Here is a 16,554-nt window from a genome sequence, read left to right as displayed (position 1 = left end):
TGTGAAAATCTGCACAGGAAGGTGTTTTTTCAAGCCACTACACCCACTTCATAGGTATCTCATGCCTAAGAGGGGGCTGATGTCAACAGTACCTCTGGTTTATAAATGACGAGGTGTAAGGAAAGCAAACAAGTCCTTTCCATTGGCTGTGAGAGAACTGGGTTATCCCAGAGAAAAATTCCAGGCATCTGCTTCTGAGCATGTCTGCCTTTAATCAGGATGCTGCCTGTGTTTCCAATTAAAACTGAACAGTGTGGGGAGAAAAAAAGGAACCTAAAAGGTGACTACTTTAATCTTTCTCTTAGCTGTGTTTGTGCATCCTTTGCAAAGCAGTTGAGGCTGGATCCTTGGTCCGAGTGCAGTGGGACAGTTCCATTAGCCTAAATGCAGCTGTAGCAGTGTTGTTCTCTTCACACAGCTTTGTCTTGCTGGGCATCTGTGAATCATAATGGTTTTGCTAGCCCTGATTCCCCCTGGAGATGAGTTCACCAAATAGCGTTTCTGTTTGCTTTCAGCTGTTCGGTGTCCTGCTGTGGTGTGTGAGCTGGGCAGATCTCTTCTACTCTTTCCACGAGCTCCTGCAGAGCAGAACACCACCACCAGTCTATTTTGTGACTCCGTTGGTCATTGGCATCACTGTGGTTTGTAGCTGTTTCTATTTATGGTGGCTGATAGGAGAACTCCTACATAGATGCAGAAGGAAGGAGGTTCCTTTGCATTTATTGTCTTATCCTGTACTCTCATAACTGAATTAGTACTCAGATTACTGAAGCAGATTTTGCTAACCGACCACGGTTACAGATGTGTCTTTCCTGCAGACTCACCTATGTGAATTGAAATGTTTATAATGGAGAGATTGTTCTGCCTTGCTCTTGTCTGTTTCTCCAGGCTTGTGATCCAAGTGTGGAGAGAATGTGGGTATGAAGCAGGGAGGAATGATTGAGTTTGGCTTGTGTGTTGTTCAGCGCTGCCTTGGACTTTGTCAGACTCTCTCTCTTATCTGCCTGTTGTTCCTCCATTAAATGGAAACCAAATTTTCTTTGCCTGAGATAGCAAACAGACGTGGGGCTGTTATGTGAAAAATGAAGCTGTAAAATGTGCCCGTTAAGTTTTTTATCCCCTTGATAAGATTAATATATTTTTAATGCTGTTTTCTAGACAAGTCACCGTTGTCCATCTGGATAGGAGAAATAACAGGTCTTAAATTTGCTTAATATATCTGTAGTTAATACTTCACTGTGTATGGCCTTGGTACAAAGCCTGGTTTGAAAATCAGGTTCTGTAGCAGGGGCTCTGCAAATGGTGAACCGAATTATTCCACAGAGTTATTCCATGCCTCCCTTGGACAGAGGAGGTTTTGTTACTGAGTCTGTGGAGGTGTGACAGGACCTGCCTTCATAGCAGCCCTGCTGCCAACACGAGTGTGAATAAGGGGAGCAGAGGGACGGGGTTGTGTTCATGTGTTCCTGTGCTTGCTTTTCACAGCTGTTAGCTACACTGCTGATTCAGTATGAAAGACTGAGAGGGGTTCAGTCCTCTGGAGTGCTCATTATCTTCTGGTTTTTGTCTGTGCTCTGTGCCGTGGCGCCTTTCCGGTCTAAGATCATGACTACAACAGCACAGGTAACGTGCCATCCTTGTTAGCACTTGGAGAGCAGGAAATACAGCATTAAGATCTCTGGCAAGGAACAAATCACCTTGCTTGGAGTCGGATCTGAACCTGGCTTTTGCCAGAAAGGGGAATTTGGTTCCACTGTCTTGACTCAGAGTTGTCCAACTTGAGGGGATCCGGGGTTTCTCATGCCATGCCAAACAGAGACGTTTCTGAACCTGAGGGTGTACTGCAGAGCTGTTAGACATCTGAGGGCTGTGCCAACACTGTGTGTATGTGTGTATATATGCACACACACACACATATATAAGAACAGGCTCTCACTTGCTTTCTGTTTCCTTTCTCTTCCCTTTTTCTTGTTAGGTCCCCCATTCCTTCCTTTTTTGTTCAGACTGTTTGACCATGTTATACAACTCCTTAGACCTTTTTGTCAACACGCAGCGTGGTGAGGACAGATTTTCACTCCAACTGTGGCTGTAAATAGACAACAAAACATAGGGGAGAGAGGAAAGAAACCTGTTGTGATTCCTGCCTGAAGGCATAGCTGGCTCTCCCACGTTAAGAATGCTGTTAGGTTTTCCAAGAAACAAATTTCACTAAGTAGGGCAAAGGCTGTTCCAGTGATTAGATCATCAAAGGCTGAGAATGAAAGGGAGTGTTTGGAGAACATTAAGATGATTGCTCCTCAGTGAAAGTGATTCTAAATCATTGCTGGTTCTGTTGGTGAATTTAATGTGCTGTTTGTTTATTTATTACCACTAGTGGCATTATCCTTTCCCCAAGGATCTTGCTGTGTATTGTAAATATTCCAGTGGGGGCTGAATTAAACCTGAGAGGACAGCCTGTGCAGGGCTTCCTCAGGAGGTGCTTGCAGTCCTGGTGAGACCCTCTTGTGCACCACTTCAAATCAATTTAAAAGCTGTAATACTGGTGATTAAGTGCAAATAATGGGCTGCCAATGGCTGATTTCTTAATCAACTTAAAATTACGAGGGCAGAGTCCTAGAACGTGTGTGGGCAGCATCCTTCCTGCTCTTACAACTGCCGAGGATGAAATATTCTTTCTGTTACACCTCAGGACTAAAGGCTTTAAGTGAGCAAGAGCATTCACAACTGCATGATGTTATGAAAGAGCTGCACAGGGGATATACCCTCCCATCAAGAAGTTTTAAGTCACCTTCAGACTCATGAGTGGGAAAGGAAATGTCTCTGCAGCAGATGGAACTGATATTTTACAGTGCAGTGTTTTCTCATTTCTTCTGAAAGCATTTGACATTGTCTGCTTGTAAACAGTAAATGGATGCTCTCTGATCTGGGTTGGCAGTTCCTATGCCTGTGACATGATCTTGCAAGAACCCCTGGAGGTAATTTAAAAGGATGTCATGTAGCCCTGATTCCAGGGGGTGTCTGCATGCAGTGGAGGTGCATAAGCACTTTGAAGTTGACAGAATTTAATGAAAAGCAACATGGAGATAAGCATTTACTGAGGTGCTTTACAGAGTACATGCATACTTTTGTAAGATAATTCCTGCTAGCAACTGCTGTGCAGTTTTCAGCTGTGAGGGAAGAAAGGAAGTGCTAACGGATCCTGAAACGGTCGGTGTGTGCATGTATGCTGTGGTGGGAAATACAATAAAACCTATTTACTGTATTTTTTTTCCCCTTCAGAACCATGTAAATGAGAGGTTCAGGTCTGCCACGTTTTACATCTATTTTGTTTTGCTAATCGTTGAGTTGATCCTTTCATGTTTTAAAGAAAAGCCTCCATTCTTTTCCCCTGCCAATACAGACCCTGTAAGTACTTCTGTTTTGCTTTATATATATGTTACTATATCATGTCTTGAGAGTTCACTGAGAATATTTGTAACGGATAAAGCTTTGGATTGTCACTGAGATTGTCACTGTAGTTGGTGACCCCCCTTAAGAAACAATGTGTATGGAGAGTACATTGGGATTTGAAGACATCTTCCAATATGTGTGCCATCAGTAATGACCAAAATCTATACAGAGAAAGCATCCCTCCTACTTGCTGCTTCATAAATGCAATTTATGAAAACTAAAGCTTAATATTAATTATTCCAGGACTGTTTTTTGTGGAGATTGTTTTCTACTTGCTTGACATTCCTTCAGAGTTAACTGAGCTCTTGAAGGGTTGACTCAATAAGCCAGTTCTATATGTATTGAGAAGAGAGATGAAAAGAACCATGAGTAACAGGAGGTATCAGTGGTGTCACAGGTTAAGTTTCTTCTCCAGGTCATAAAATGGCCTCCCTAGTTGGATTTATGCTCAAACTGAGCTGAGGGAAGTTGAGCCCGTTTTTTGGATGAACGTTTCAGAAACTGTAGAATGACAGTTGACTTGATGTGTGATTTAAAGGCAGTCTGTTAAGAGCTCTGTAAAGATGAAAGGAGATCTGCGCAACTTGGGAGATGGTAGGGATCAATTTATGTCTCATTAGAACTCAGGTACGTACGTGTAAGGTGTAGACTCATTTCCTGTTGTCTTGATTTACTCTTTTTCCTGCATAACTTTGCTGTAGAATCCCTCTCCAGAGTTAACTTCGGGCTTTCTCTCACGACTGACGTTCTGGTGGTTTACAAGGTGAGCTCCTCTTCTCGGTGTGTTGGACAGCTGACAGCCATAAGCTCTATTTGTGATATGTGTTGTACAGAGTTACCCACGTGGGGGCTTTTCCCCTTCAGGGAGTTGACGTTGGGTGTTCTTTCATGACAGCACTGTCAGCACTTTCAGAACATGAGCGTTTGCAGACTACATTTGGAGAGCTCATGCTGCCCAACCTTACCTGAACATCAGTGGCAGCAGTTGCTATGACTGTGAGCACATGCAGCCTGGTTGTGCACACCGTGTGCTGCAGCATTACCTGAGACAGCATGCAGGATTGTGTAGCACAAGAAGAAAATACTGGAAGCTTTTCACACACCTGAGCTGCATCACTTCCTTTTGAGGCTCATGGATGAATGCTTTTGTTACGAGGACATTTTCTTTGCATGAGGAAATTGGGTTATATATTCAAATGATTGCTACCAACTGTTGAGACTGTGGTGCTCTGGGATGTGTACTGAGGAGTCAAATGTGGGACTGGGTTTTTTTCCACTGTGTGATAAAGAAGTGAATGATGCTGAAGGCCATGAGGAGACCCAGTTTTTTTCGGAGTGGATGAGAGATCTGAGATCCTCACTCCTGTTTCTGTGTAACTCCACAGTCCTGGCCACAGCCTCCTAAAATTCTTTCTAGTGAGAGTGAGATCGTTTGGAATGTTCAGCCTTCCTGTAGGGGTTTATGGCAGTGAGACGTTTGTATCTCTTGGCAAGGTGTCCCTCGGAGTGCAGGATTTGTAATTTTCATGTATTTGGAGAGAGAAATTCAGTTTTCCTTTAGCTTTTGTGAGCTGCCCTTTTGCATTTCATTTGTCTCTGACAGCTCATTTCGATTATTTTTACCTCTGAATTTTCACTGTTTTCATTTAACATCGCAGTTTAATTCAAATGCTTCTGGATATTGTTTTTTATTGCCATTTTTTTCTAAAGTGATATTTTCAGTCAAATACATGGAATCAGAACTACATAGTGCCCCTTCCTTAACTGCAAACATCAAGATAAGGAATAAAGGGAAATACAGGCATAACTATCACTGTTGTTTTTCCTTTTCCCCCTGTGTGTACACCTCTTACTTCTGTTAGCTGCCCGCTCCCAGGGTTAGCTGCACTGCTTTATGTGCTGTCAGCCAAATTGAGTCGGACTGTTTTTCTCTGTGTTTGCAGCTTTGCAATTCTCGGTTACAAAAAGCCTCTTGAAGAGAAGGATTTGTGGTCACTGAATGAAGATGATATTTCAAAAAATATTGTACAAAAACTGAGTAGAGAATGGGACAAAGAAAAAGCAGAGTGTAAACAGTAAGTAATCCAACATTTCTGCAAATGGAGATTGATGAGTCAGTTCAGCACTAATGAGCTGCTCATCCCTGAAAATGAGCCGAGTAAACACGGCATCTACCTCTATTTCCATCTGTTCCTTATTAATATTAATGGACGGATTTGCTGCTTTAAAGATGTCTGGGCAGAGGCAGGCAGCAGCCCTCTGGGGCTTGTGCACCACCTACACGTTTTGTAACTGGGTGCTTAAAATATGCGTGGGCAGATGGTGTCGTTTACCATGTGGAGAAGGGCTGAAGGTGTGTAAACGGGAGGTGGTGAGATGGTTGGAGTGGAGAAAGTGAATAACTTTCATTACCGGGCTGGTGGATGTCTAACCCTGTAACTGCATCCCTCCTGGGCACGTTGGAACACAACTTTTGGGCACCATAAATCAGGAGGAGTTCTTTATTATCGCCATTGTGAGGTTTTCACCTGAGATTAATTTTAGCCTTAAGGCTCTTGGCTGTAAACAGTTCTGCACTTCCAAGAAATAAGGATATGATGCTATCCCAGCACGTGAAGGGTGAGCGTAGGGAGAGGGACTCCTCTTGGAGCTGAGACCCTGCTCCTGTCGCCTCAGAGGTTAGCAGCAAAACTCCCTTTGTGTCCTGTGGAAATAGAATGAAGGTCATAATTTGCATATAGTTAGATCCATGCTGGAGAGGATATCCTTTTTGTTACATGTTGTGTTTCAGCCTAATCTTAAGAAGTCATTTGTTCTGCAACTGCATTTCCTTCTCCCACTGGTCAGTGTCCAAAACATCTCCAAACAAAGAGATGGGCCAGCAGAGTGTTACAGATAAAAACTGTCAATGAGGGGGATGCCTGTGCTTCCATTTCCTTTCATTGTGGAGATTTCTCCTCCATATGGAGGCTTTCCTCTGTTATTTCCGTGCCAAATTGGAAAGACCCTTCTGTGTGATAATATGAGGAAAGTCATAAGCTTCTTGGCAAGGCTTAACGTGCTATGGAGAGTTCTACTCTGCAGCTAAAATCTGCAAGGTTTCCAGTACTGACACCAGCAGCTCATCCACCCGTGCTGTGCTTGTGGTTTTACTTCTTTGTTTTTTGCTTCCCTAACGTCTCTAGTTTTATGGTGTGGAATAACGTGCCTGGTCTGGGTTCTGGTTCTGGTCTTCTGCACAGGGACAAATCACACCCTCAGGCCTTCCTATATTAAGAGCACATCTGCTGTGTGGAAGCACCCAGGGTCCAGGAGAACTTTTGCTGGAAAACCAGAAACCATGGCTGGAGTTTTGTCGTGGTGCTCTGGAGGCTGTTCAGGTAGATGGGGGCAGCTGGCAGTGAATTCAGCCATGCATTCTGCCTTGTATTAAGCTCAGGTAAAAGGCAGTGTTCGCTATGTTAATCATTCTCACGTGGGAAAAAGAGCAAAACCAAAGCAGATTGCTGTGCTGTGGAATGCTGGGTTTCAAGTAACTCTAAAAACTGCCTGGCTTTATGATTCTTCATTTATAAGTGGACCTTCTCAGTTACTTTGAGTTAAATCTGCATGGGCAGCCATGGGCTGGAAGCCATCAGAAAGGCTTTTTTTTTCCCCTTTCTTTTTAAACTCTGGCACGGTTTTATGACATGAAAACACTGAAGCAGTTGTGCATGTGTAGAGAGTATCCCAGAAAGTAACAGCACTGTCTGTGGTAATCATTTACTTCAAAAATTTAATCAGTTGCAAGCTACATCTTCAGATTTACTTAATTGTAATGATTATCACATTCCTGCATCTCCTTAACCTGCAAAACTTCTTTTGCATATTGCTTCACAGTTCTCTTGCAAACTACCCTTGTGAATTACTGTTAAATAATCGCTGATAATTGATTCTCTGCTAATGAGTTACAGGAGAGCTCAGTATGGTTTCAGCCAGTGTAGGTTCAAATCATTGCAATAGGTAATGTTGGAGACAGTGAAGCACACTGGTAGTGTTTTCCCTTTGCTTTTGCTTCTTTGGCTGTATGGCTGAAGTCTCTGCTTGCTCTCTTACTGCGCTGTTGTGCAGCTGGAGCTGTGCTGGAAGCATGAGGGTGTGCTGGGACCCATGTAGCCTCATTTTGGTTACCTTCTGCTTTTGGAGAATGATGATTTGAAGATTCAGGGCCTTGTTATTACCAGTGAGAAATCTGTATGTTTCGCATGGGATAATCAGTATGTATTGTCTAGCAAGCTGTAATTCATAGAAGCCAAGCACATGGTTTTTGCTTTGAGAAAGAACTGGGTGCAACCAGGCACACGCTGCTGAAGCCCTGACCTCACCTAGCTACCCCTAGTAAACACCAGGAGTGTATTTCCTGTGGGATTTTTGCTGCAAGAGAACTATAGCATTGCTGTTAGCTGACTGTAATAAACATTTTTAATCGCACAAAGCCAGAGGCAAGTAGTCTTGTTTCTCCTTTAATGAGTTTAATGGCCTGGTTGCCAGAAAATAAAGCTTTGCTCATAAACTCTCCAGGTTTGATCTGGAAGAATAACAAGCAGCTTCGTCTTTCTCATCTAAAGAGAAAACAAACAGAGGTTTTTCTGTCTGATTTAGGCCCCCTACCCAACCCTCAGACTGCACTGCAAAGAAATGAGGATTTGCACATTTCTTCCTTAGAAATGAAGTGAACAAGTTTCTGCCTGTGGACTGTTAGCCACAGTGGTCGTTTTGAACGCTCACGGGCTGTTGGAATTATTAGGCTCTGTAGCCAGCCAGCTCCAAAAAGATCTGCATGCTCTTTGAGAAGAATCATAAATCCAACCACACTTGGTACTGCTTGCAAGTAATTTTTCAAACGCCTTTTTATAAGTCTTCCTTGTTTCTAGGCTCTCTTTTCCATCTGTCCCTTCTTAAAAGGCTTATGCGTCTCAGACTCTAATTTCCTTCTCGTTGTCCCACTTGGACTTAAACTTCCTGGCTGCCATTCATGGGATTATTCTCTAGGTCCTCAAGAATTAACAGTGATTTGGTACTTTCTGATAGAAAAGCTGCTCTCTGAGAACAATTCATGGTGGAAATAGTTTTCCAGAGCACACAGTCTGTACTGATAAGCAACAGAAGTCAGGCACCTAAACCCAAGAGATGCTTTTAGAAACCCCATGTGGAGCCCTGGAATGCAGCACACGCCTTTGGGGTGAGTTTTTCATTGGTTAGTCTCAAGGACCTTTGCAGAAGAGTTGGCTTTCATTACCTTAGATATCAGTGCTGTACACGGAGGGCAGTGATGTTCACATTGTCAGCGTCTCTGATTGGTTTGTTCCCCTAGGAAAGAAGATGTGACATATAGGAAGAAATCTAACCATGCACTGAATCATGTGGGGGATGGCCCAGAGGAAGCCGAAGTTCTGATCAGGGACAAGAGGCACAATAGGAAGCCTTCCTTCCTCAAAGCCTTGATGAGGACCTTTGGACCGTACTTCTTAATCGGCTCCTTCTTCAAGCTGATACAAGACCTGCTTTCTTTTGTCAACCCTCAGCTGCTAAGGTTGGTTTTCTGTGAGAGCAGTTTCTATGTGCAGTCCCTATGAAGGCTTGGCTTTGGCAAGCAGTAGTTATTTTTGAAATGCATAAGTAGTTTCCCTCGCTGTGCTGCATGTGTAAGTTCCCCCACCCTCCCACTGAAATGCCCTCAGACAGGAGCTCCTTACTGTGGACAGTGCTGCAAATTGGGCAAGTTTCTTTGAAATGAAACATTCATAACTCACCCATCGCCAATAGACAGCTTTGGATTGCACATTACCTGTGGTGCCATGTAGCAGTCCAAAGCAATTTCTTCCCAGTTCCAAAAGATTATTTGAGAAATGGAAGCAGAGCTCTGCTTGCTGAATCCAGCAGTCTCTGTACATCTGATACCCACATGAGCTGGTGGTGGTGGCAGCTGCAGTGTGACAATACAAATGAAGTGTGGTGCTCGAGAATGCCATGCTTTGACTGTGCTGCTATCATCTGGGATAGGTTTTGGAGCTTCTGGATGAGTTTGTGCATTTTTAGTAATACACAGTGAGAAGAATGTGTGATACACAGATTCAGTAAATTTTTGGGTAAAATAAAATTAAAAAAAAAAAGAGAGAAAGAAGGGAGGAAAAAATATTGTCAAAAATTATGTCCTCAAATTCTCCCTGTATGAGCAACATCTGCACTTCCCATCTCCAGGAGCGCTGTCATTCACTTTCATTGATAACGCAGTCTGCACCATCCCCACATTTCTCCCTGTTAGTGGTAGTCTCAAGGTGAGAACGTTACCAGATAACCATTAGCTAAGAAGAACAGAGAAGTGGAAATAGCAGCATCTCAGAGAGCAGCAGTTGTTTCCTATCCACCAGCTGTGTCCACATCTGTGCAAAGGTGCACAGCCCTGTTAGTGCTTGAGAGAGGAACGGAGTTGGATGGGGGCTCTGGGTGTGAGAAAGGGGGAATGAGAGGGCTCTGTTCCTACATGAGTGTCTCTTAAAATAATGGCAGTGTGGAGCTGTGTTCTGAGACCATCTTGTTCTGTGGGTGGTTGTGGTATACCCAGAAACTTGCTGAGAAGAGGGTCCAGCCCAATATAGTGACATGAATCGCTTGCAGTCCGTCTTCTTCCAGTGTCCCCAGTGAGGAGGCAGCTGGCTTCCTTCCGAGAACATGTTAGATGCAATCTATTCTGGGAATCTCTCAAATTTGCATAAATTCCTGGATATGTTGTCAGTGGTATCTCAAGACATAATGGGGAATTTCTGCTCAGGTCTGCACTCCCGCAGTCATGGAAGTTGCAAAGCTGCTGGGAAGAGAAAATGGAAAAGCCACGGCTGTCTGGCAAGTTGCACTTCAAAGAGTTTTGTGTTCCCTGAGATTCAGCAGTCTTTTTAGAAAGAGTTTGTTGGGTTTTTTTCTGAAGCCATCCACTTAGAGCATGAGTGAGTGGTGTACAAGGGGAGGATCTTAGACTGAAAGAAAACTGCAGCAACCTCCTGTTTCTAAAGCAGGGCTTTGGGGCTCTTTGCGTTTCTCCAAGTGTTATTTCCCCCCTGCTGGTTATTTGAATGGTGGAACCAAATCTGTTCCTCTCTTACTTTGGAGGTTCTGTTCTCTGGGCAGTAGTCTGCAGTCACAAATGTGATTTTTGAGAAAGCTGCACGTTGCAGTGCATTGCCCCACTCTCTTGTTGTATGGCAGCTGTTCAGGCCTTGCAGGGAGAGCAGCTGCAAATAGTAAGAAATGGCTAATTAATAAAAGATGATGAAGCCAGTGTAGTGCTACTGCCATTTTACCAGGAAGTGGGAGTGAGGAATTTTCCATGCATCCATCCAGGAAGATGTCTTTTAATCCAGGTTTTGGGGGGAAGCACCGCAGGCAGAGGCACTCGGGCAGCTTGAGTTGGGTCTGGGTGGGAAGCTGATTCTGCATGCTTTGCTGCACTGCCCTGCTGTGTTCTGCCATTCACCACTAACCCTGTGGGGCTGCCCGACACTGAGCCCTGTGTTTAATCGCTGGATCTCAGAGGAGACCTCGACTTCCTCAATGTATTTCATTTTCTGTAGGCTCATTTGCAGATTTCTCACTGGCAGAACCTCAGGTTTTGCAATATTACAGTCTTTGCAAAGTTGGTTGACTGAACTTGTAACTCAGCTTGCATCCTGGAGTGCTGTTTACTTTCTGTGGCTAGTGAGAGGATGTGGCAGGATGCCACGGCTGAGGGAAGCTGTGTTATGTCCCATTAAGCTTACTGTATGTGTTTTTTTTCTTCTCTTTTCCTTCCTTAATGTTCTGAAAAACAGTGTATTAATCAGCTTCGTTAAGGACAAAGATGCCCCAACTTGGTGGGGATTTTTGATTGCGGCTTTGATGTTTGCCTGCGCTGTGCTGCAGACCCTCATACTTCACCAGCATTTCCAGTACTGCTTTGTTACTGGGATGAGGTTGAGAACTGGGATCATTGGAGTGATATACCGAAAGGTAAGACTGGAAGCATTTCATGGGCCAGAACTCCGAGTATAACGCCAAGAAAGAGTCCTTAGCTCTGAGATGCTTAGGGGTGAAGAGGCTTATTGGAGAAGAGCAGCCTCTGGGAAATAGATGATAAAAAAAAGTGGTTTTGTTTTGTTTGTTTGTCTCTTTCCAGTGAGTTTTTCAGAGTACCTCTCTTCCAGTTTCTAGAATTTTCTGGCAATTAGCAACTTAGTGTGGGTGTGCTGCTCAGTCACGGGCACAGCTCAGGCTGTTATTGGTTCCATTGAAATGCTTAGAAAAGTGGTCCAGGAAAATAGTGTTTGTGTTATGGCTTGGTTAGATCTAACTGGGTTTTCTTCAGAATGCTACAGACTGCCTAACGTGGAGGTGCTCACAGCAAGGCACGTCATGAAGCCTTGGTCTTTGGGGAGTTCATGTCTGTGTGAGTCACTGTTGGGGTGCACATTCCTGGGGAGTATTGTATTTCAATGTTGAGGGTTTCTTCTCCACGTTTCCTTGGATGTATCACAACTGTGAATCTCCTGGGTGTCTCTTATTCCTCAGTCCTTGGTCATCACAAACTCAGCAAAGCGCTCATCTACTGTTGGAGAAATTGTCAACCTGATGTCAGTGGATGCCCAGCGCTTCATGGATCTGGTGACGTTCCTGAACATGTTGTGGTCTGCACCGCTCCAGACCTGCCTGGCGTTGTATTTCCTCTGGCAGGTACAGGCATTGTCACCTTCCTTCACAAATGTTCTAAATGGTGTACAAACGTATTTTTTTAAATCCTTTTTTTGATGTGCTTATTGTGCTGCCTTGCTTTGCTATGATACCTTGTACTGCTATACATGGTCAATTCATTTCTTAATGATTTTGTTCACCTGGCAGGCGAGATGATGCATTTGAAGCAGAAGATATCCCTTATGTTTCTGTTGTCCCTCGTGTGCTTTGGTGGGCTCTACCGAGGGCTCATCACAGCATTCCCAGTAGTTGATACAAATGAGAGCCTGAGGGAAATGGCTAAAAAACAAAAAAAATAAAAAAAAGGAAATATGAGTCATATACAAAGATTATGTTATGCCATGTAAAGAAGTCAGTATGGAATAAATCCATAAATCTCAATTGGAATAAACCTTTTCTTCGGTGAAATTTCTTGTTTATTCCATGTTCAGTTTTAACATTGGCTTTCACCCTTAAAATGTTTCCCTGCAATTAATCTGTGTAGAGCAGTAGCACCAAGTGGATTTATTCTGGAGAGCCATAAAGCTGCAGCAGCTTTACGAGGCACTGCTGCTGGTTTGTGTGCTTTTATCCACCTTGTGGGACCTGGGCTAATTCAGTAATTACAGTTCCCCGGGTCAGAGAGAAGTCAGTGGAAAAATCCCTTCTCTGTAGCTTATTTGTTCCCTTTCTGTGTTGACTCAGTAGCTCTGTATGTGCATCAGTTCAAACCTTTTCCCCTCCTGCTGGGAACCACTTAGCAGGTAAATGGCAGAGCGTGCTGCCATCACCAGCACTGCTGTAATCGTGCTCGGAGTGGATGCTTGTCTATTTTCCTGTCTCCTCGTTGTAGCTGTTCTGTGGAACCAGAGCCCTTCACTGGGAGGAGCTCATCCGTCTATCCCAAATATTTATCAGTGAGGCAGTGTGTTTCTGCTTCAATAACCTGCTGGTTCTTCAGTGTTCGCCACTGGGGATGTTGCGCTCCGGTACAACACCTTACCTTTTCTCTCTCACCCCAGGCTCTAGGGCCGTCTGTGCTGGCAGGAGTCGCTGTGATGGTTTTACTTATCCCATTCAACTCCGCAGTAGCAATCAAAACCAGAGCATTCCAGGTAAGGTACCAGAAGAGAAAGAAAGCATCATCTGAGATTGTAGCTGTGCTATGAGAGGTGAAGGCATTGATGATGTCATGGTCATTACTGAGGTGTCATTTGCACCGATTTTCTTACAAGTGATATTGTACCCATATATTTAATAACCACATCCTCTCAGTTAGCTTTTCTGTAGTGAACTGAATGCTGTTTGTAGGTGTGGCATTGACTCAGTCACTGATGCTGCTGGGGTGACTGCTGGGATCAGCAAGAAGTTTTTGTCTCCGTGTGTCCCTTCAGTGAGCAGCTTGGTCTGTGCACACCTATGGAAAGGCAGGCACTGCTCCTGGAGCTGGGAATGACTGCTTTTAGAGGGGGAGCTGAAAGCTGGCATTTTGTTCCTTATGTTAATGGTCAGTGTTGATTTTCACTGCTACTGAGCTGGGCTAAATTTGCATTGTTACCTTGAGGTAAAAAATATCCTTTATTCCCTCCCCCCTTAGTTGTCTGTAGTCAAGAAAGGCTGAAAAAGCAATATCATAGTGCCCTCTGGCTTTGTGCTGCACAAATCAAGATGGTGCTGTGCCACCTCTCAGGGGCGGGCTGGAAGCTTTAAAAAGAAATCAGTCCACAGATGTAGAAAGGGTGAGAGTAGGAAAACAAGTCCAGGTGATGACACTTATGCACGAGCTCAGTAACAAGAGCTGCTATGATGTGCCTTAAGGAGGCATCAGGCTTTGTGTGGAGTCTCTCTGGTGGTAAGGTTAGGAGCAGCGTTCCTTTTTCCCTTGGCCATGCTGAGCCATACCTTGGTGTGTGTGAATGCAGGTTTTCATTTTGTTTATCCTGCTGAGGAGGGATTTGATTTTTCTGAAGTGGCTGAATGAAGCACTGTATCCCAGTGTATGTAAGAAAAATAAACCAGGAGTGAGTTCAGAGTTCAGGATATCCCATGAGAAATACAGCTGTGGTATCAGGAAGGAGTCTGATGAAATCCAGGGAAGGGTTAGGGCAGTATTTTGTCTGAATCTTTCTCAACAGCGGTTTTGAAAATGTAATTCCTAACAGTGAGGATGAGTGGAAAGCCTTTGTACTCATCTTTTCAAACACTGTCTTTGATTCCTATCTTCTCTGGAGGTACAAACGTGCACATGGGCTTACAGATAACAGTCTGACTTCTTTAATCGCCTTTCGTATCCTCTTTAGAAACAGCCAAGGCCCACGATAGCTGTGAGACAATGTGTTTACAGCTCCCATCCAGGCACTCCAGTGACACGCTGTCTCCTGTGCTTGCTAACAATCTAGGTGGAGCAAATGCGGTATAAAGACTCCCGTATTAAGCTGATGAATGAGATTCTGGGTGGCATTAAGGTGCTGAAGCTGTATGCCTGGGAGCCATCCTTTTCAGAAAAAGTGTTGGAGATGAGAAAGAATGAGCTGCGAGTGCTGAAAAAATCTGCCTATCTCAATTCGTTGTCCAACTTCGCGTGGATCAGCTCACCTTTCCTGGTAGGTTGTACTGCATGGCACTCTGCGTTGCACCAGAGCCTCCTTGAGGGAGAAATGGGAGGTTCGCTATTTGCCCAGTGAACCTAGGAACAAAATATAAATACCTTTTGGGGGAAAAAATGTTTTTCGCACGCTTTGAAGCAAGGCTCCTTGTTCTGTAGAGCCCTTCTGCATCCAAGTGTTTCTTGGTACAGCCTGCTGCTGGAAGCAGTGAGCAGCTGTCGCAGGAGAACTTCCGACCACTCAGAGTATTTGCCATAACAAACTGAAAACAGAATTTGAAGCCACAGGCACTCCTGGGTAGTGGTCCTCACCAAAGAGCTGTAGCTGTTGGTCAGTATGGTGGCTTATTCTTTCATTTCTGCCTCCTTTCTTACAGTGCTCTGTTTTAGCATTTTATGCTGCAGCCTTTTTTTTTTTAACTGATTTAATGTAAAAAAAGAACATCATGAATGACACATTAGCAATTCTGAAATGACTTTTTTCCTCCGTTTTTTTCTTCCTCTGCTTTCCACTTCGTTGCCCCACAATCCCTTTTGCATGGAGAGGTATGGTTTGCATGCACAGAAGCATTCAGATGAGTGCTTTGTCAAAAATCAGCCTGCAGTTTACAATGGGAGAACGTGACTGGGCAGTGCTGGAAACGCAGCCAAACCACAGCTCGATAAGCACCTCTCATTTGTGTTTACCATGGTTCTGTAGCTCACCTTCTGAGCCTCCTAGTTCAACTAAACGTGGTGTTAGTAATCAGCAGGTGACTTGATTCTGCACGCCTGTTTTCTGCTGATATCTGGTATCAGCTTGTTCATTTGATAAGCATGTGGGAAAGGTCAAAAAGGAAGAATTTTCCTGATGTTGGTGTTGATACTTTTATTTCAAATACGCCTGTCAGGTTTGACTGCTGCTTGCAGTGCCAAAATGTCACATACCTCTGGCAGTAAATTCACCTTCTGGCTTTCAGGTAGCATTGACAACATTTGCTGTCTATGTCTTAGTGGATGAGAAGAATACCCTGGATGCAGAAAAGGCTTTTGTCTCGCTCTCCTTGTTTAATATCTTGAAGTTTCCACTCACAATGCTTCCACAAGTCATCAGCAACATTGCACAGGTAAGGCCGGTCTGTGTGTAAGCTGTGTCAAACAGAACCCCAGGTGTCTTTTGTTCCTGGAACGCAGCGATCCCACAGATCTGAGCTGGTTTTCTTTCTAATATCCTTTCCCTGGAACCACACCACATTGGAAATCCAGACTTCTGAGTAAGCCTGTGTGTGTGTGTGTGGCATTTCACATATGGAGATTTTGCTTCACTCAGGTGAACTTAGCTTGGTCTAGTAAATTTCACAGCTGAAAATTGAATTTCAGTGTAGGACTGCTTGAAAGGAAAGAATGAGTCAGTGTTCAGGATGCCCATGGAGTGAAGGCTTTAAGCCACTCTGTGTGCTTTTCTTGCCAGCACTAAAAGCAGTAAGTCCCCATTAAAGGAATGACAAAGTAATGCTGCTTTCTTTTCTTAGACCAGTGTTTCCCTGAAGAGAATTCAGCAGTTCCTGAGTCACGATGAGCTCGATCCGAATTGTGTGGAGAGAAAAGTGATTGCACCAGGTAAGGAGAGCAGCGTGGTTCTTCATGGTGCTGATGCAGGAAGTCTCATGTTTGTTTGGGGCTGGTGGAGTTTCCAAAACAGCAAAAAGAATATGACAGCTTTTTTGAAAAAAGAAAAGAAAACTTCCTCTCTGAAGAGTCTGTTTGTCATATAGACTCCA

At 44.0% G+C, this 16,554-nt stretch overlaps 1 protein-coding gene across 9 annotated transcripts in view; it reads left to right on the top strand.

The window, feature by feature from the left end:
* ABCC3 (ATP binding cassette subfamily C member 3) overlaps window positions 1–16,554 on the top strand; it is a 43,610-nt gene that overhangs the window by 11,821 nt on the left and 15,235 nt on the right. For 7 of the 9 annotated variants that reach the window (XR_001469353.4, XR_005840746.2, XR_006931771.1 and 4 more), the window contains 12 exons: window positions 516–641; window positions 1,486–1,623; window positions 3,280–3,405; window positions 4,152–4,213; window positions 5,394–5,525; window positions 8,804–9,022; window positions 11,295–11,472; window positions 12,031–12,192; window positions 13,212–13,304; window positions 14,589–14,792; window positions 15,754–15,900; window positions 16,306–16,393. Coding sequence is in view for 6 of the 9 variants with exons in the window: in XM_015295526.4 (XP_015151012.1) it covers window positions 516–641; window positions 1,486–1,623; window positions 3,280–3,405; window positions 4,152–4,213; window positions 5,394–5,525; window positions 8,804–9,022; window positions 11,295–11,472; window positions 12,031–12,192; window positions 13,212–13,304; window positions 14,589–14,792; window positions 15,754–15,900; window positions 16,306–16,393 (1,675 nt within the window). In the remaining 3 variants the exon portion in view is untranslated. Of the gene's footprint in view, window positions 1–515; window positions 642–1,485; window positions 1,624–3,279; window positions 3,406–4,151; window positions 4,214–5,393; window positions 5,526–7,774; window positions 8,672–8,803; window positions 9,023–11,294; window positions 11,473–12,030; window positions 12,193–13,211; window positions 13,305–14,588; window positions 14,793–15,753; window positions 15,901–16,305; window positions 16,394–16,554 lie in introns of those variants that run through there. The other 2 variants (XM_015295532.4, XM_015295528.4) reach the window with 2 other exon arrangements.

This window comes from Gallus gallus, chromosome 18 (assembly GCF_016699485.2).
Source record: "Gallus gallus isolate bGalGal1 chromosome 18, bGalGal1.mat.broiler.GRCg7b, whole genome shotgun sequence".
In the NCBI taxonomy this organism is placed as follows: Eukaryota; Metazoa; Chordata; class Aves; order Galliformes; family Phasianidae; genus Gallus; species Gallus gallus.
Note: the sequence above shows the minus strand (reverse complement) of the source record. Positions and strands in the feature narration are given on the sequence as shown.